The following is a 21,250-nucleotide window of genomic DNA, read 5'->3' as shown; positions in this document are numbered from 1 at the left end:
CTCCTCTAAGACTTTGTCCCTGTGTGAAAGCCTGGTATTGAATTAAGGATAGAATTTCAAAATGGGACTGAAGAAAGACTTCAAACCCCCGCCCAAACTTTGCCTATACTTTATGGGGAAATTAGGCTGAGGACTCAGAGGCCTCTTCAATGTAATCACAGGCTGATGGTCAAACAACAGGAGGGAAAGAATAAGAGATATCCAATCCAATTGCATTCAGCAAATATTCATAAAGCACTTAGTGTACTCTGAGAACTCTGAGGGCACACTGAACTTTAGGCATGGCCCTTATCTTGGAGACCTCACAACTGGTGGAGCAAGATTCACATAATGATTCAGTCAACGGATATTTTTTTAGAACATTTATATATTAGGTTCTATGTTATATAATACATGAACATGACTATACCATATAAAATAATTAATAAAATACTAAATTATGTGGTATTGACCTTAAGTGTTATAAGAATTCTAAGAAAGTAAGTTTCAGCAAGGACTTAAGGTGTGAAGAGGGTTTCATTCTGGAAATGAGTGCGTGTGTGTGAGTGTGAGTGTGTGTGTGTGTGTGTGTGTGTGTGTGTGTGTGTGTGACTGGAATGAAACAAAAGGGAAAGGAGAAACATTCTGGGAGGGTGAAACCAGACCTCTGTTAAATTCAGTAACTATTTATTGATCACCTGTTATGCGCTCTGCAATAAAGGAGGCACTGCAGGAGATATAAGGTTTGGTGAGACATAGTTTCTGCAAGCTAACAAACTGTTGAGCAGAGATAGAGGAAAAGTCCACAAATCACTCTAATACAAGTAAGATATGATAAGAGGGGTATATAAAATGTGTTAAGAGAGTTCTATGAAAGGAAGGTCACATTCAGTTCAGGTTAGGCAGAAAGGGCTGCTAGAGCCACAATATTTTGAGACAGGTAAAGCCCCGGAGAGATGAAGGAAGTCCCAGAGTTAGGAATGAATATCACGTTCCTGGGGATGGTGGAATGATCAGCCTGAATGGAACACCAAATAATAGAATTGTGTGGGGGAGGGGACATGGGAAGAGAGGAAGGTAATGCTGAATAGATAGTGTGGGGTCAGACAGAAAGCCTAAAACCATGGATGGAAATTGCTTTATACATCTTAGGCCAGAGGAGCCATAGTAGGATTTGAACAGGGGAATGGCATGGTAAAGCAGTGCTTAAGGAAGAGCAATCAAGCAGCAGCATGCAAGTTGTATTATAAAGTGCAAAGTCAAGGAGACCAACAAGGAGTCTACTGCAATAACAGAGGACAAGTAAGGTGAGCCACTGCACAGTGGTGGTGGAAGTAATAGAATGCGAGATTCAAGGTTCATCACAGAGTGGCCAAGTGGCTTAGAGATCAGGAATAATGGCACAGGAGTCAGGCTGTTCTGTCATGTACTGTCAGAGTGACCCAGGCAGGTCCTTACACTTCTGAATTTAAGTTTCTGTATTTGTAAATAGGGTTTACAACAGTACCTATGTCATAAAGATGTTAGGAAGATTAAATGAATTAATAACTGTAAAAGTGCTTAAAACAATGACTGGTACTTAACCCCCCAATGTTCATTATTAATCATATAATTACATGAAAAGATAAACAGAACATGATGAATGTTAAGATGTGAGGTTTAAACTACACCTGAAACCTATATGACCATCTTAATCAGTGTCACCTCAATTTAACTTAATAAAATAAAAGACAGAGTTAAAGATTGCTCCAAATGAAGGGACCAAAGACCTAGAAATTGTGATTCTCAACCACTTCTGGTCCATTTCCTTGGTTTAAGGAAAGGTTGATTCTATTACAAAAATTGGGAACAATAATGGGTGGAAGAAATTATAAGGTTGTTATAAGAAAAAGAGCATATCTTGATTTTTCTATTTAAATTAAAAAAAATTTAATTTATCTTTCTCATTGAAAATATTATAGATGTTCTCCCTATTTTCCCCATTGACTCCCCACCCCTGCCTGCTGCGCCCACCTCCTCCCTCAACCCCAGGACTTCACCATTCTAGTGTCAGTGTCCATGGATTATGCATATATGCATATAAGTTATTCAGTTAATATCTTCCCACACCTCATCCACCACCTTTCCTCTGAGATTTATCAATCTGATCCATGCTTCTATGTCTCTGTTTCTGTTTTGTTCATCAGTTTATTTGATTCCACATAGGAGTGCAATCATGTGATGCTTCTCTTTCTCTGAATGACTTATTTCACTCAGTATGATAATCCCCAGGTCCCTCCATGCTGTCTCAAAAGGTAAGATATTCTTCTTTCTCTACAGCTGCATAGTATTCCATGGTGTAAATGTACCACAGCTTTTTTATCCACTCATCTACTGGTGGGTATTTGAGCTATTTCCAGATCTTAGCTATTGTAAATAGCGCTGCTATGAAGATATGGGTACATATATTCTTTCTGATTGTTGTTTCCAGATTCTTAGAAGTAGGAACAAGATTTTTCTCTTTTTAAATTTGAAGTGACATCCAATTGAAAAGTCCAGCATTCAACTGCAGTTAAGAAACTGAACCCTTGGGTCAAGTCTTGAGGTAAATATTTGAAAGTCGATGAGTTTATATCATGAAAAAGTGATGATCTCTATAAAGAAGGTCAGGTATGTAGAGTAATGTTATAATAACAATAATGTTTAACATGTTTTTAGCATTAACTGCTAAACATGGTGCTAAATGCTTTTATGCATTATTTTGTTCACTTGACACAATAATATTAGATAGGTATATTGGAAACTATTAGCCTGTTGTTGCATATGCGAAAACAAGGCATGACGAGGTTAAGAAACATGTCCACAGCAACACAGTTAATAAATGATCCATCTGGGACCCACACCAGCCAATCTCACTGCAACACAACAGGTGCTGTTGTCGCACCCTATGAAGCCAACATTGGTTCCTACTCCAGGGGGAAGTGTGTCAAATGTTTCCTGTTTGAGACAGTCCATATGTACTTCAGTGTCAAGTTCTCTGACACATTATCAGCTTCTCTTTTTTTCTGACTGCTTGCCAGACTCTGCCTCCAAGCAACAAATACGTTTCAGGGTGTCTAATCCCCCTTTCTCTGGGAACTGGCCTCCTCTCTAAACCAGCAGCCAAGTTCCTCCCACTTGCCTGTGCCCTGGCAGTCTGTGACTGGGTCCGGTTTGGACAGGAGACTCAAGCGAGGCCACACATTCCTGGCCACTGTATCCCTTTATCCCAGGAATTTAGAATTAGAACAGACAGTGAGTTAGTCAGCGGGAGATTGGAACTGCAAAACATAAAGCTTGAAGGTCAGAAAAGCAGAAAAATCTGGCTTTCAGAAATCACTGAAGCAAACAGATGCAGAGATGGAAGTCCTGGTGGACCTTAGCTTCCTGTTGCAGTGCCTATCTGAGGCCCAGGCTTCAGTTTCATGAGACAATTATATCCTTTCACTGAAGTCCTATTTATTTATTTGTTTATTTATTTACTTACTTATTTTGCTATATAGTTCACATCAGTTACGGGCAGCTGAAGAGTCCTACAAATATACTCACCCTAGCTCAATTTAGGTTTCAACAATTCATTTGAACAACATTTATTATATTCTTGCAATAAACAGGTGGTGGGGATTCAAGGAGAATTCTTGAGCCTAAGTCTGCTTTCACAAAGCTCGTAATTGACTAACATATATACACTAGAGACTAGACTATACTTTCAGCACTATGTGGCTGCCATGATAGAGATAGGTAGAGGGTGCCATGGGGCACAGAGGGTGCCATGGGGCACAGAGGGGCTCATAACTGATAGGTGTCATGTCTCAGCTCCTGGCTGACACTGAGCTCGGGCTTCACTTTTACCACCCTTCTGGCCGGGTGCTCTTCACTCTGTGTGGAACATAGTGCGGGTATTCTTGCTGGCCCAGGTGTCAGTTCCCCAAACCAGCTGAACACTAAAATATCTCAGAACTTATTTGAGGGGGTGGGGAATGCAAGTTTCCACCACCTCCATACCAAATACTACACTTCTGTAGGTCTGAGGTGCATCTGTAAATGTGTATTTTTTTAAAGTTCCATCAGATAATTCTCATGCACAGACTTAGAGAGCACTAGGCTACTTGATTTATTCTGAATTTCATTTTTAACCTCTATCTTAGTTCATACATAGTCCTTAATTCTGGCTGTACATAACAGAGCAAACCTGATGAAATGAGAGGAAAGCAGGTTTTCATGATGTGTATGAGCTTTAGGAAATAGCACAATTAAGGGCAAGAGGTAAAATGAAACAGTTATAGAAAGAGAAAGAGAAAAGTGACATTCAAAAAAGCCAAAAATTTTCAAGAAACAAGGAAGATTAAATGTCGGCCTCCCCCCCAAAAAATGATTATTAAGTGAATGCATTCTTGTAGCAGTAAGTGCTTTCTACACAGATATGCCCTTTTGCACAATTCCACATGGAAAAAGGTGAATTTCACCACCACCACTACCCCCACTTGGATTATGCAAACAATAGCAGTGATATATACTTATTTATTATGGCATGTAATGCTCCCAATAATTCTGTGATGTGTATAATTATTATCATTCCAGTTTATAGATGAGGAAGTTGAGGCACAGAAGGGTCAGGAAATTTGCCCTAGCCCACTCAGTTAAGCAGAGGTGATGTGGAATTGGAAGGCAGGCGATCTGACCCCAAAGCCTTTGTTGAGCCACTGGGCAGTAAATTCCTCTTTCCTAGTAGTGATCTTAGAGAAATTCCACAGATGAGTGGGGAGCGGAGGTAGGTTGAAAGGGATCAGAAACTTTTACTGGTCCTGTGATTTATTCGCTTTTCCCATTAAAGATAAACTACACTGGTTTAAAAGTATCTGGGGTGGCTTTCAATTTTGGTGTGATTTGCAGCTCACCAAGTGAAAAAGCAGATTGCATTGTAAGTGAAGCGCTATTGTCAAATCTGTCTGACAGCTGACACCTTCTGACTGTAAATCCCCTGCTGCCTTTATAGTTCAGTTGAAAATAAACTAAAACCACAATGCAGTGGTAAGATCCAGCTGACTCCATATAGTAATGACAGCTGGGATGTGATGACTTCAGCCTGCCCCATGTGCTAGTAGAATTTGTATTGTTATGCAAATTTTATTTCCCCCAAATCAATACAGGGCATTGCTTTTTCAGACGCCCCCATGGGCTCTAATTGCTTCTCTAGAATAAATAGACTGAGGGGCCAGCTAAATGAAAAAAGCCACAATGCTTCACTGTCATATAGCACAGCTAGCTGAATATAATTCATATTTCTTATTTGAAGAAAAAGAAAGATAATTAAAATTAGGTAATCATAGTAAAGCTTCTTATGTTCATGTGACTTATTTTTTTTTTCTCTTCTTAGCTCCATTTTTCTTTTACTTAAAAAAATATCTTTATTGTTGAAAGTATTATATATGTCCCCTTCCCCACCCCCATTTATCTCTTCAAACCACCCTTGTTACCCACCAACTTCTTATCTGTGTCCATGGATTATGCATAAATGCATACAAGTTCTTTGGTTGATCTCTTTCCCCCCACCACCACCTTTTATCCCCCCTTCCCTCTTATATCACATGACTCTTGATCACCAAAATTATGACAATAGAATCACTAAAATCATTCATGATAGACAGTTACACATTTGTTATTGTAAGTGACATTTTGTATTGAACTCATATAGTGTAATTATTCTTACTAGAAATAATTTATAAAGACTAAGGAAAATAGTCTAGGTAATTAATTCAACTCATGGCTACAGATTTCACCTGACTGCTGAATGCAAATGTCAAGATAAAGCAGCCAGTCGAGCCTGAAAGACACTTTTCTTTGAAAGTAATCTGCTTCTCAAAGAAAATGACAATATAACTACCATTGATTTTTTATCATAAAAAGCAGAAATCTGAAACATTTCATTTTATTCTTTTAATATATTCTCCTTTAGAGAATCTAATGTGACTTGGAGAGCAAAAGGAGAATTGAGGTGAGGCAGACAATTATTTTAGGACTTAGAGCTAGCAAGTCTGGTAACTTTCCAACAAGCATGGAAATTTGATGAGACATAGAACTAAGCCTTGCTTTAATGTTCAACAACAGTCACTGGAGAATTGTGAATAATTAAATACGTGTTTTACTTTATTTTTCAAATGTGTTTATGATTTTATGTCTAGAAATGGACATAAAATGGACCTGCCACTTTATCCAAGGAAAGGGTTTAAGTGACCACTTACTTGTAGCAGGGATAAAAAGCCATGCTCTCTGCCATTTCTTACAGGGTAATGTTTCTTCTCAACCCAGAACCCATGGCCTTTCATGCTATGTCACCAGCCTCATCTCCTGCCATCCCTCACTTCTAACAGTTCTGTACTGCGGTTTTCCCTCCAAAATCAGGTGTTTTTCATAGTGGCCTTTGAATAATATGATTTTCCCATCCTTTGGCAATGGCTAAAGGAAGCCTACAGTTCTTAGATATTCCTCACCCATCCTTGAGGAAGGAATAAGGACCAAGATATTCTACTGGCCAGCAGATGGAGCCCACTTGACTAGAGACCAATGTTGAGAACTTTCATGTAATCCATCCCAAAGTAGCTAATTCCATTGATCTCAGAGACATACGGTAGCTACTTCTATTATTGCCCTGTTGCACTTAGAATACTGCACTACCTGCTGTGGTAGGAAGATATCCACATGCTAGTTCCCCAAATTTGTGAAGAGTTTTCTTTACATTGCAAAAGAGACTTTGCAGATATAATTAAATTGAGAGCCATGAGATGAGGAGATTACCCTGGATTATCTGGGTGAGCCCCATGTAATCACAAGAGTCCTTAAATGGAGAAGAGAAAGACAGAATAGTCAAAGAAGAAGCTGTGACCATGGAAACAAGGTTAGAATAGCACAATGTGAGAAAAACTCTTCTGGCCAATGCTGGGCTTTGAAGATGGAAGTGGGTCATGAGCCAAGAAGTTGTGGCTCCCCCTAAAGGCTGGAAAAGTAAGAAAATGAATTCTCCTCCCCTAGAGCTTCATTCATCAAAAGAACGCAGCACCACTGATTCTGGATTTTAGCCCACTGAGACATATTTTTGAACTTCTGACCTCCAAAATCATAAGATAATAAATGTTTGTGATTTTCAGTCACTATATTTGTGGTAATTCATTATAGCAGTAAGAGGAAGCTTATACACATGACTATCTCTTCTACTGAATTAATAGCTCCTTTAGGGCAGAAACTAGATCTTGGTTATTCAATTGTCATTACCTACTTTGGTGCCTGGTATATACATAACAGGTACTCAATAAATGTTTATAGAGTAAATTTAAAAAGAATGTCAATATAATTTTGAATTCCTATTTTTTTTTAAATTTAGGCTATAAAAATACAAATAGAAGATCTATTTGACAATTAACAGTCAATAATTTTAGGTACATTTCAACTGGGATTCAAGGCAAATGAATAAACTACTAGAATTGCAATGACATTAAAAATTACTCTTCCTACCACCAACATTCAGCATCTATTTGTAGTGTCCAGATCAGTAAGAATGAACAAAGAAAGTACGGGAGACAGAAACCCACACTGGTAAATTAAAATTGGGTATTAAATTACACTGTAACAAATGTCAGTCCTGCCACCTAAAGGCTCTATGACCTAGGGCAGTGTTTCCCAAACTTTTGATATATGTGTATCCCTTCTATAATTTTCGTAACGCTGAGTACCCCTCGTACTCATGGGAATGCAGAATTAGGCACAGCTAAGCATGGTGCAGTACATATCCCCACCAAACTCCGGTGAAACGTGTACCCCCACCAAACTCTTCCTGTACCCCTGGGAGTATGCATACAACACTTTGGGAAACACTGACCTAGGGGAAATTACTTTTTATCTCTCTGAAATTCCATTTTATCACCTACAAAATGATAGATACTAACGTAGGGATTCAGAATAAATCACCCCAAAATATGTGTGGATTATTTTGAGCTCAAATCAACAGAGACCCTTTGGGCTCAAGAAAAACATGTTCAGCCCTCCCCAAATACCTAGAAGAATCTAAATAAGAGGCCTTACACATAATAGATTATCAGAGATCAACTTTTTGAGCTATCACTGTGGCAGGGCAAACTACCCTGTTTCCCCGATCTTCTTATTATTCTCCAAAGATTTTCCTCCCCTCTGAAGCTCCAAAGGGCCTTACCTCCTTCTTAGCTCAGAATGACATATATACCTCATTTTAACTTTCTGCCCCTAAACTTTTCATGTATGTGAAGTCTTGGTCTCTCTCCTACATGCATATGTAAATATGTAATTAAATTTGTGTGTGTTTTTTCTGTTAATCTGTCTCAGGTAGATTTAACTATTGGACCAGCTAAAATAACTAAAAGGGTAGAAGAACATTTCTTCCTCCCCCTTAGTAGCAAAAAATAAAAATGAAAAAAGAAAGAACTTAATTACTGCCTTCAGAATGACCATGGGAAATAAAGTATATGTAAATTATGCTCATAAATAAAGTAGATCAGTGTAGAATCATTGCAACCCAACTTTAGTTGAAATACTACATAGGATATAAGTGACAGCAATAATTCTAGAAGGTTTCAATGACTAAGCTGGGTGTGACATTTATGGAATAACTTCTGAAGGAGAGGAATTTTGAAGATGCTTAAAGGAAAGAATGTGTCACCTAGGAAGTTGGACACAAGCACATGCTCAACCACAGCAAAAAAGCTAGGGGAGGACACCCGAGAACAGTTGGTGGGATGAAGAACATCACTGGGAGGGAGAAGAGGATTCACAAAGCCCCTCAAGTCTTCCTGTTATTGGAAAGGGGACTCTGGCCCTGAGTGGGTCTGCCTAGGGCAGGCTGGTGGCGTGTGGGCTCTTGACTTTGTGCAGGAAAGATTTCACAACACAAGTCCAGGTGATTTTTAGAAGATGTTTATTAAAGCTGTGGACAATGAAACAAGGAAGGGCCTAGGATAGAAGAAGAAAGAGGAGAGGCACCAGGTGGGGAAATGAGCTGAGGCTGGGCTGCTTTGGCTCACTAAAAAGTAAGAGAAAAGAGGGCTTTTACAGGTCTAGAGCACATGTGTCAAACACAAGGCCCACGGGCCAAATCCGTCCCACCAGGCCTTGCAATGTGGCCCGCATCGCGCTGTCATCACTGCACTCCGCTGCGTTTCCATCACAATGACAGTTTATGACTGTTCAGTAAACCATTCGGCCCGCAATTTAGGCTGGATTTTAGATTTTGGCCCCTTCTCTGATTGAGTTCGACACCCCTAGTCTAGAGGGTTAGCCCAGGACAAGCAGCTGCTGCCTATTTCTGCCTGGTTGCTAGTCTCATGGGGTCCCTCAGAATTTTGGAGATACCTGTGGGGAAAGCAGGGAAAGGGAAAAGTGCAGGTGTGTTCCCTGGGGGGAGAGCTGGCCCTGAGAACTTCCTCTAGAGGGGTTTTAAAGGCTGGGTGTTTAAGGAGGTCTTAGGGGAGAAGCTCAATAAAATATTCACAGCTTTATGCTAATGTGCCAAAATAAGATTTATTCCCTTAACTTCATCTGTCATTGGGTGTAGTTTGCAAATGGTATTAATTAGATTTCTACTATCTGTCTCTGAGTAAGGAGACTTAAGCTATTCACCCTCTGGTTGAAGAGAAGTGTAAACAATTTACTCTTAAGTCTCCCTGGTTACAGATGATAGGATTTTGCAATTTACCAGATGGCTGTAAACTGTTTGGCTATTTAACTATCTGTCCTGGCTTGTAGCCTCTCACTGTAAGGAAGTGCCACAATTGCCATGAGTCTGTTTCTGCTTGATGCAGAGGAAATAGAAGAGTTAAAGTCAAGGAACCAACAGGAAGATTGCTGTCTTATTTCAGACACAGAAGGTTGGAGCCTGGCTGAGGCTGTAGAGAGGATGAGGCAATTCCAGAAGCATTGCAGAGGAATCCATTCCGTGTGGGTGAAGGAAAGGGCATGGACCCAGCTTCATCACTAATGACAGCAATCCCTCATGCAGAAAATGATGTGCGTTCCAGAAAGTCATCTCCGGCAGAAACATGACCCCACATCAGACATGACAAGATTAATGAAAATGCAAATGAGACTCCTTCAGCACTGATTCGACCAAACAATACAGGCGCATCACGACCTTAGGATGGATGTTTTTCTCCCAGTTTCAGCAACTTCTTAGTCGAATGGGACAATAAATCACTCTGTGCTACATCAAGGATGTCAAATCTCCTGCTTTAAGAATGATTTTTCTAATCACAGGGTTGGTTTCTAAATAGTTTACATCATTATTTGAAACGATTCACCCTATAGGAACACAAATCATTAACATTTAGTTAGAATGTCAACCTTAGAAGTAATAGCCCAGAAGAAGCAACCTTCACTTCCACTGAGCAGGCAAAAGAAAACATACATAAAGCACTCAGGGTGCTTCTTAATAGACTGATTTTATAGGCAGTGTTGAAAGATGCATGTTTAGGGGGCATTGGAAATGCACTTCTTAAAAAATGATTTTTCTTGACGACTGCGACAAAGCAGTGAATTTGTGCTATAGAAAAGCCATGAATTATTAGATAATCACACATCTACTCAGAATAAATTAAATTCTGAATCAATATTGGTTTAAAAAGCGATTCTGGAAGCAAACAAGAACGCGAATTGCGTTTGAAAGTTATCAGTGTGGGTTTTCTAATACTTCTTTCTAAAGACCCATGGCATATTCTAATTACATTGAAGAGACTCCTTATTTTCTTCCAGTCTCATAGGTTGTGCATTTCATTTCCTCACCTCCTAAAAAATGTAAGTACAACTTTACAGCCAGAGATAGGAAATGAAGAGCATTCCACCTCCACACCCCAGATATAAAAATAAGTGACTTCATCTTGCTTTTCCATCTGCAATCTTCAGGCAATAGTAAAATAAATGTTTAAATGTTGGGGGGAATAGATTAGAAAGTTATTATATAAATTTAAAAAATTGACTTTTATAAATAAGGAGCAAATTATCTTTAAAGTTATAGATGAATAAAAGGCTTTCCATTGAACTTAAGAAAAATACCAAGACTTTGTCAATTTATCACAAGTCCATAAAGCAGTTTGGTAGCTGGTGATAATATCTCTTCTAACTTCCTAGTGTTGCCCTCAGGTTATTGATGAGAAAAAATTAAACTGCTTATCAACTCTGACTTTTGCCACAACACAAGAAGATGAAGGATAATAATAACAGAAATAAAATTCCTATTCCTGGGTCTGAAGGGTAAGAAAGAAAACATTTTTAGTGCATAATTTCTATCAAGGCATCATGATCCAATAAATAAAGGCTACAAGAGGAATATGCTATTAGAATCTGTATTACATGTAGTGTCTTTCACCAACAGTTCAGACTCGATGCTTAAAATGGGAAACGGGAATAACAGACAGCAGTGATGCATACAACCTCCACCACCTGTGATCTCAACTCACAGAGAGAGAAAACAAGAGAGAAATTGAATCTTTCCTCTTTCTTAGGGCCAGGGTGGGAGGTAGGGAATGAGCGGGCTCTTGTTATAGAACAAGATAATCACTTGGAAAGGATGCCTTTCCAGTCCTGTCTCCTTGGACCAAGCAAAGGACAAAACAGCTCGTAAATTTTATGAAGCTAGCATATGTGAGAGAGAAATGCTCATAACATTTTTCTCCTCTCAAAATGGATATTTCACAAAGAGACTGAACATACTATAAGTTCATTGTCAAAGGGAAACTTTGGACTTGTTTCTTATACATTCTGCATAGGTATAAAGGAGTGAATGAAAGACTAGGGAAGGGAAATCTAGCACTCAAGTAAAGGATTTGACTCATAATCTCCCATAATGGTAATAATATGAAACTGTGAAGATAAATCTGTAAGTAAAAGTCTACTGGTTAGTACCAATTCTAAAAGTATGAGAAATTCAACTCTCTCCTCTCTCTCTCTCTCTCTCTCTCTCTCTCTCTCTCTCTCTCTCTCTCTCTCTCTTTCTCTCTCTCTCTCTCAAAAACAACTAAACTAAAATCTTCTTAAAAGCACTAAAAATCTTACAAACTGGTGAAGAAATATCAGATTAAAATCTAAATGAAAGTAAGAACCCAGAGAGGAGGATATTATTAAAATAACTATAGACTGAAATTTACCAACTTAGCATATTTACATATACTGAAGACTCAGTTTAAATATTATATGAAAAGCCAAGCTTTGGTATTGCGTTTCTACATTATGTTTCCTATGCTTAATGAATACATTGGTTTGTATTTTTTGCAAGAGAGCATTTAGCTAAGTTTATAAAAGTTTAACAAATAACTAACAATTTTGGGGGTCAATATTTACTGAGACTGGTATCACAACTCTAAGGCAAGAATTGAAGTAAAACACCAATATTATAAAGAAATTTTGCTTAGACCAGAATTATTTGACAGAGTAATCAATCAAGAAACAAATAACCCCTGCTAAGTATCACAGTTAATAAGACTACCTGACCAATTAGGACAAGGTCCTTTCACAATCGCTGACTTGGGTAATTATTTGTTCTATAGATCCTAATGGGTTCTGACTTAGGTGGGCATCAACTCAGGTTTTCTGAAAGATGTGTTTGCAAAGACTACTTTAAGTGGGTACCCTGATATTATAACAATAAAATCGATTTTGGTTATCCCTCTGCACATACATGTGCATACATACACACACACACACACACACACACACACATAGAACCACAAATTCAGAACAAATTGGTATTTTGAATGCTTAAAATAAAACAATGGTCTCCTGAAGACGTATTCGAGTGTCTCTTATTGTCAAAGGAAATTCTGCTTCCTGAGACGTATACAACTATGAGAATATTCTGCATGTTTACACACTCTACCACAAGTTCTCCTAAAACACAGAAAACATAAACACACTAAGCAGTTAAAAATACACATTAAAATTTGTCAATAATATTAAACTATAGTCCAATAAAAATTTTCCTTGCAGGCTTATATCTCTTATTCTTATGTTTTTATAGAAGATACCCAAAGAAAGCAAAAATGATTCATTCATTCCTTCTGATTACTTTGATATAAAACAAATAATCTGCTAAGTATTATATAAGAAATATTCTAAAAGAATATTTGTATTTTTGGTTTTAAGGACAATTACAACTTTTAGGAGTTCCTGAGATAGAAGGAAAAAAACAAATGTGGAATAGTTCTTTTGAATGCAGTGGTTAAAACTGTGATGACTGGGGGTGGCCAGGAAGAGGTCGGTGGGGGGAAAAGAAGACTTAGTTAATAATTTAAACAATAAAGAATTTAAATTTAAAAAGAAAACTGTGATGATCACAGTGATTCATAGAAAGAATCTTCCATAACAGAACTTTCCATTCTGAAGGTATATTATCTCATTTTTTAAAACAATTTAAATCAGTGTCAGAGTAGAGTTTTATTTTTAATTTCATACTAATAATTTTGGCACATAATTAAATTATTATTTAAAATAAAAATCAGAATTTATTCATTATTTTTTTCACATTTGCAATTAAATGTAGTTCTGTGGTTTTATCAATATAAAAAACAAAACAAATAGCTTTCCTTTTTGATAACTAAAGAACTTAGCTCAGTTTGTTTAAAAAAGTAAAGTAAAACTTCACCAGGAGAATAAATAATAAAGGTGAACCAGGTTAACTAATTACCAGATTTTTTTTGTTGAATTTTTTGTATTGCTTGGCCATGTTACTGCTTCCAGTTCATATCCTCATGATCCAGTCACTATCCCATGTAAACAGTCCTCTATCCTCAGTGGGCTCTGAGCTACTAAGATACTATTTACCTATGTTTAAAAATAAAATTGAATAGTTTAGCTTTTTTCTACTAAGGGTGATTCTAACCACATGAAGAGTTTTCTTCAAAGAATAGAAAAATTATGTCTCTCAATGATTCACACTCTGTCTTAAGGCCAGGCCTGGTAACCTAGCAAAGAATTCAAACTCCAAAAATTAACATTATAGGTTTTCCGTTAGTTCTAGGAAGAAAGAATTTCGGTATTCATCGGCCAAAACATAACATATCCACATCTGAAATAACTGTTTTAGAAAAAAAATATCACTTTAAAGATTTGTTTATTGAAGTTTATTTTACTTAAAACAAAGTCACTCAGTTCTAACTCACTTTTATCTCTCCTGCTGCTGGAACTGACTCGGGGCCCAGGTAGCATATTGATCAGAATATTCATAAGCATGGTTTCCTAATGTGAAAAGGGCTAAGGGTGTGTGAGAGAATATTTGCCTACAGATGACCTCTTTCACGCAATTTAAATAGACTAAGTGTTCCTGCTCTCACTTACCCTACAAGCAAACCAAACTGAGATAAAATGTAAATATATAGCCACAGAAGTATGAAGAAACAAGTGAATGGGGACTGGTTAACATGCAAACACATACCATGAATCTCTGATTGGAAACATACTAGTAAGGCAGGGAACTGGGTCCATTTTGCACAAGGCATCCTTATTCTCTGGTTACAAAAGCTAGGGGTTAACATTTGAAAGCTCTTAAGGGAAATTTAAGAATATTATGAATGTCTAGGTACAACCAAAAGCCTCATATTAAAAGTTCAAAAAAAACATGATGTCAGTGGAACACAGATTCTAAGATCTAGGTCTAATCCTGGCCTAGCACTAACAGAGTGATGTGGGAAAATCCTTTAACCCTCTGGAGCTTAAAGTATAAAATGAAGTAATTGAAGACAACTCCCATGGTTCCTTCAGGCTCTAAACAGCTAGCATATGATAGGTCCTGCATAAACGCTTGTTGAATAAAAATACCTATAACTGCCAAAGATTGAGGGACAGAGACTACAGGATGCATCTCTGATCCAAAGTAGAGAGAGAGGAGAACCACCAGGGAACTTCTGAGTAGGTCTCAGATAGACATGGGATGGAAGTAACAATATCTGAAGCAGAAACCAGAGCAACCCTAGCAAGATTATTATATACAGGTTGTACTCAGAACAGTCAACCAAAATTCAAAGGTGTCTCTGGGTTTCCTGCAGGGATTAAACAAGAAGCTGAGTGCCACCCAAGAGAGAAACTTGGATGTGGAATCAGAGTGGGAATGAAGTAGGCCCACTGTGAGAGGAATCAATGCTTCAAAGATAGAGAAAAGTGAGAATGGGAGAGAAAATGTAATTTTCCTGTTTAAGTAGTAATAGAAAACGTAGCATTTAATAACTCTCAACTGAATGCAAGTTGTCCCAACAAACAATAATATGATCAGTTTTATTGGTTATGTGAAGAGCTTTCAGGTGGCAAAGGGAAGACCTAAACTAAGAAGTCTATTAGGAAAGAAAAGTGACTGGGGATGTGGTCTCACTCTGATATGGAAAAATCACTTCAGTTTTCTTATTGGATTTGGTAGCCATCAAGCAAACTTCATTCTCTACAGGTAGCAAAGCTATGTAATGAGAAATTATAGGTTCACCCCATTTCCTAAGGTGGGGAATCAAATGTTTGCTTTTAATTAAAAACAAAATATAAAGTATTTTTAAAAATAGAAAACATGCCCTAGCCAGCGTGGCTTAGTAGATATGAGTGTTGGCCTACGGACTGAAGGGTCCCAGGTTTGATTCCAGTCAAGGGTGCATACCTGAGTTGCTGGCTTGATCCCCAGCAGCTGATCAATGATTCTCTCTCCTCATGGATGTTTCTCTCTCTCTCTCTCTCTCTCTCTCTCTCTCTCTCTCTCTCTCTCTCTCTCTCTCTCTCTCCCCACTCTTTCTCATCTCTCATCCTCTCTGAAATCAATAAAAATATATGTAAAAAAAGGAAACATTATGCAATTTATGTCACATCTTTATTATACCTGTACAAATTAGTTAACTACTTTATGCGTCAGTTTCCTCATTTATAACATGGGAAAATAGAATAAACTTAAAAGAGTTGTTGGGTAGGTTAAATGAATTAGCATATATAAAGCAATTAGCAACACATAGTAGGTGTTATATAAATAACTATTTGTTATTGTTGTTGTAGTTGTCATAGCAACACATCTAAAGACCTAGGAACCTTTTTATAGTACATAACATTTAGCCTTATTGTTTCTCAAAAATAAAAATAAATAAAATTAAATGGGAAATAAAAAGAACTCCATTTCAGAAGAGCCAACTTTACCTGTTTTTGAATAATTTTAAAGAGTAGGCAGACAAAGTCCAAACCACTTCAAGAATCAATACTGAAAGATATACACATGTTGGTCACTTAAACCAGGCTATCAAAAAACAAAATAAGGGTGTCTTAATTAGCACTGTGGAATAGCTGATTGTAGTCAATGCTTGAAAGAGAGAGGAAGCCAACTTGGATTGTCAGGGAAGTTGGCAAGGTAAAAGTTGAAAAGCTCCAAGGTAAAGGAAGAGATCTTTCCTAGGGAATCAGAACTCTAGAGGCCCGGTGCACAAAATTCATGCACTTGGCGTGTGTCCCTCAGCCCAGCCTATGTCCTCCTGCAGCCCAGGAGCCCTCAGGGGATATCCAACTGATAGCTTAGGCCCACTCCCAGCAGCTGGAAATCCTTAGTGCTGCCACAGAGGTGGGAGAGGCTGCCACCACTGCCGCTGCATTCACCAGCCATGAGCCCAGCTTAGGGCTTCTGGCTGAGTGGCACTTTCCCTGTGGAAGAGTACTGACCACCAGGAGGTGACTCCTGCATTGAGCGTCTGCCCCATGGTGTCAGTGTGCATCACAGCAATGGTCATTCTGCTGTTTGGTCGATTTGTGTATTATACTATATAGAATGTTTTGCCTGAAGAAGAAAAAAATTGCTTTTTACCCTTTAAATTTACATTTTTTCTGCCTAAAGATGTTTCTAGAGTTTCAGGAATTTCTGTTTGGAGTCAAACTTGTTTTAGCAATAAATTTCCACTGTTACAGCTCTAGCTAACAATGACATCACAACAAAGAAAAAAATAAGTCACGACAAAGAAAAAAATAAGAGGAGCAATTAAAACTAGAGCAGAATATTTTAACTCTGGAAGTTTGACACTGAGGACATTTCTAATTTTATTTTGGAACAAAATACAATTTGACCCAAAGTAAAATTATATTGGATAGAAATTATTATGATAAAATAAAACTAACAATGATAGATATGAAGTTTTGTTTTATTTTTCAATAATAAAAAAAAAGGCTGAAGAGTCACATATTGTTAGTAACCCTGAAAACTGCAAAAATTAACCTTGGAAGAAATTAAGCTTTCAGAGAAATAATTAACAGAAACCAGAATCGACACTAGCTAAAAATTCTCATGGTAAAAATTTATTGACCAAAACTTGGTAAAACAATTATATTGTCTAGCAAAAATTTACATGGAAACACTGAGTTGGAGAGAAATAATGACCACAAAAATATTCAATGAAGTTGATGACCCTTGTTGTAGACAAAACATAATCAATGAATCAAATCTTTATTTTAAAATTGACACAGAAAATGTTATAGTCTGAGTAAAATAAATTTAATAGGATAAAAAAGATAAAACTATAAATAGTTTAACACTTTTATACAAAAATTAAAGAATCAAGTTAGTAGAATTTACTATCCCCTCCCCCAAAAGAACACTATGCTGACTCAAATATATTGATGTTAGTACAAATCCAATTTAAATATTGGTGTTTAGAAACTATCATAATATCCTCAGGTTTAAATTGGGTCAAAGTGAAAGAATCAAAATGTGGGGGTCAAAAGAGTAAGATTAACACAGTCAACATCCAAAAATAACACTCTGGCCATTAGGTTAATATATTTGCTTTTGTGATGGATCTAACATTTATGTACTAAATTAACTAAACCTGATTAAATTAGTACATTAAATAAAGTGTGATTATAGAAAAAACATACCATTAAATTGTCAGTATTTGTGCTTTGAACATTTAAATAGTGGTTTGTATGTTTGTTTGTTTTGCTCATTACTTGATTTTGGGATAGAAATTGTTATAAACAGACTCTTCTGTAGAGAATGGACTTACATTAAAGAAAGCTTATCATGTTTAGGGCAATAGCTAAAGCACAAAAGCCAGTGAGGTGGCTACTGTAGGTTATCTAAATGAGAAAGAAGAGTGGCTTGAATAGTGATGAACTAGAGATGGTGAGAATAGAGCTTTTATTAGAAATGAGAAGGATGATAGGAAGACAAGAGCAGATTTGGTGGGAAGTGAATTAAATAAAGAAGTCTAAAGCAATCAGGGCCAGAGACATAAACTTAGGAGTTAACAAGCATGTTTATAGTGTTTAAAACTATGGAACCAGATGAAATTACCAAGAAGAGTAGAGAAAGAGAAAATACATCCTGGGGGCAATTCAACATTCAGACTTGAACTGTTGAAGATGGTGCAGAAGAGGAGGAAACATGTGTCAAATTCACAAGCTGAGAGAAAAGGATGGGAAGAAAACAAGATGTTTGGAGTGAACTGAGGTAATAAGGCATCAGTAGCTATGTGGTATTTCTCCTAGAGGACTCTTAAGAGAGGAAAAATTAAGCCACTTGAGAGCAGATGGAAAATTTCACACTTAAAAGAAGGACCCAAAGTCTTCAACAGCAATTAGTCTTTACTAACCAAATATTGAGGTGTTCCTAGACTTCTAAAATTGAATTTATTAGAGTGACATTGGTTAGTAAAAATATATAGGTTTCAGGTGTGCAATTCTATAAAATAGCATCTGTTTATTGTGTTATCATGTAATTTTAATAGACTGTCATGAAGTTTCTTAGACAGCTTATAGCACTTAACACTCAGACTATGACTTACCAGTTTTCTTGGTCCTTAAGTGAGAGTCTGATGTTTCTTCTAGGAAAAAGCACAAAGCAAACATCTTTATTTGCAGGAGTTGGTGACTCTCCCCATCCTAGAAATCCTAGTCCTTGGGCTTTACCACAGAACAACGTAAGGTCAGTTGGACTGGCTGAACTGATTCTTAACACCCAAAGTCACTGATACTGAGCATTTACTTGAAAGAATTTAAAAGAACTACATGAAGGTGCTGGAATAAGAGGTTTGGGTCTGGGGGAATAAAGCCGTAACTGTTCCAGGTCCTGTACAACTCAGACAATATGCAAAAGACACGAGATGTTCAGCAACAAGAAATGAAGCACTTTGCTTACTTTCAGCTTATGTTGCTTTACAAACTTCACAAGGCACATTAGTCATCAAAAACTTTATATGTATTAAATACCTTTAATTACATGTAGAATAGCAAGTGTAGATTACAGAAAAGAGATGTAATTCGAATTCAGCAGCCACGCTTTAACCACATTACATGTGTTCTGCTTGAACAGAAGCCCCCACAAGACAGTTATCAAAATAGCCTATTAAGTTTGTAAGATATTATTTTTATGGTTATTTTTTTTTGGGGGGGGGAAGGGCAGCAAGATCCATAATGCTAGCACCCTAAGGATTTAAGGTTCAAATAACTCCATACATATGTGAAACAAAGATATTAATACTTTCTATGAGCATACTTTATCAGACTTGTCCACCTGTTAATAAAAGCTGTTGAAAATAAAAAAATCCAACTATCAACCTGATGGGCAGAAATTAAAACACTGGTATCAGCATCAATGCTTCTTATCCATCCAACAACAGTAGATCACCGAGTCAGAGCTAGGATAGAGATTCTAGGGAAAGTGAACATTTGTAAACTGTTCACTCGAGGGAAATAACCATCATCGTTAAAATAGCAAATAATTTTTGAATACTTATTATGTAGTAAGTGCCATGTTTCAATTATACTACCTCATTTAATATGCACAACAGCTTTTACCATAGTCACAATAATCCATTCTCTTCTTTTTAAAAATTTTTTATTGATTGCAGACAGGAAATGAGAAAGAAACATCAGAGATGAGCCGAAACCGGTTTGGCTCTCTATCCCTCTTCCTTCCTCTCTGTCAAAAATCAATAATATATATATATATATATATATATATATATATATATATATATATATATATATATATTTTTTTTTTTTTTCAATCATATGTCATAGTGGTTTTACAAAAAGCTCACCAGTGCGCCACTCTAATCAAATGCTAGCTCGTACAATAAGAGTGTGTCAGTACATCTAAAGCGCCCTAGTCTGGCCTTCCCCAGTCCCTGCTCCCCCAGTTATATATAGTAATAAACTCCACCTGTAAGCCCAACTCCCTCAGACGCAATAGGATGCAGATCAGTGATCCTAGACCTAGTAAATGAAAGAGAAGAGAATTGGATACTCATTGTAATACAGTTGCTTCACAGACATAGTTCAGTCCTCACAACCACTACACACTGAAAGTGTCACTATCAGCATTTTACAGATGGGAATATGGAAACCCAGTGTGGTGAAAGTATTTCACCAAGATTTTATATTTTTATTGTTTAACAAAACAAAGCAAAGAAATAAAGAAGGCCCTAGCCAGTTTGGCTCAGTGGATAAAGTATCGACCTGCAGACTGGAGGGTCCCAGGTTTGATCCTGGTCAAGGGCATATACCTTGGTTGCAAGCACATACCCAGTGGGGGAGTGTGCAGGAGGCAGCTGATCAATGTTTCTCTCTCATTTATGTTTCTAACGATCTCTCCCTATCCCTTTCTCTCTGTAAAAAATCAATGAAATATATATCTTTTAAAATAAATAAAGCAGGGTCTAGGTATAGTTTTCTGTTTCCCAGACTAAATATTATCTGTACTAATAATAGATGAATATGCAAATTGGCTAGGTCACCATCATGTAACAGCCAATCAAGACGGGGGACAGGGCCATGGTGGAGAGCTCTCAGCACGCCTGTGCTGAGGAGTCTGAAGGGCATGGAGAGGAAGGGATGCCATAGAGGAAGTTAGGGGAATCAGGCCAGGAAGGGAAAGCAAATAGGCAGGGAGGGCAATCAGGCAAGGAGGGGAGAGCAATTAGGGGGATCATGCCAGCAGGAGGGAGCAGTTAGGGGGATCAGGCTAGCAGGGGAGCAGTTAGGGGCATCAGGCAGGCAGGCAGATGAGCGGTTAGGAGCCAGTAGTTCTGGATTGTGAGAGAGATTCTGAATTGGAGAGGGTGCAGGCCAGGCTGAGGGACCCCCCTCCCCATGCATGATTTTCATGCACCGGGCCTCTAATATCTCTCTCTCTCTCTCTCTCTCTCTCTCTCTCTCTCTCTCTCTCTCTCTCTCTATATATATATATATATATATATATATATATATATATATATATATATATATATATATACCAGAC

General features: G+C 37.5%; 1 protein-coding gene across 1 annotated transcript in view; it reads right to left on the bottom strand.

The window, feature by feature from the left end:
- Positions 1 to 18,858, bottom strand: part of SLC44A5 (solute carrier family 44 member 5) — a 140,736-nt gene extending 121,878 nt beyond the window's left edge. The window contains exon 1 of the mRNA XM_045583818.1: positions 18,795 to 18,858. Within this exon, the coding sequence (XP_045439774.1) occupies positions 18,795 to 18,858 (64 nt within the window). The remainder of the gene's footprint in view (positions 1 to 18,794) is intronic.
- Positions 18,859 to 21,250: the final 2,392 nt, after the last annotated feature.

The sequence above is a fragment of the Pipistrellus kuhlii genome, unplaced genomic scaffold, assembly GCF_014108245.1.
Source record: "Pipistrellus kuhlii isolate mPipKuh1 unplaced genomic scaffold, mPipKuh1.p scaffold_m20_p_2, whole genome shotgun sequence".
Classification (NCBI taxonomy): domain Eukaryota; kingdom Metazoa; phylum Chordata; class Mammalia; order Chiroptera; family Vespertilionidae; genus Pipistrellus; species Pipistrellus kuhlii.
The sequence above is the reverse complement of the archived record's forward strand: the minus strand, read 5'-3'. Positions and strand labels throughout refer to the sequence as shown.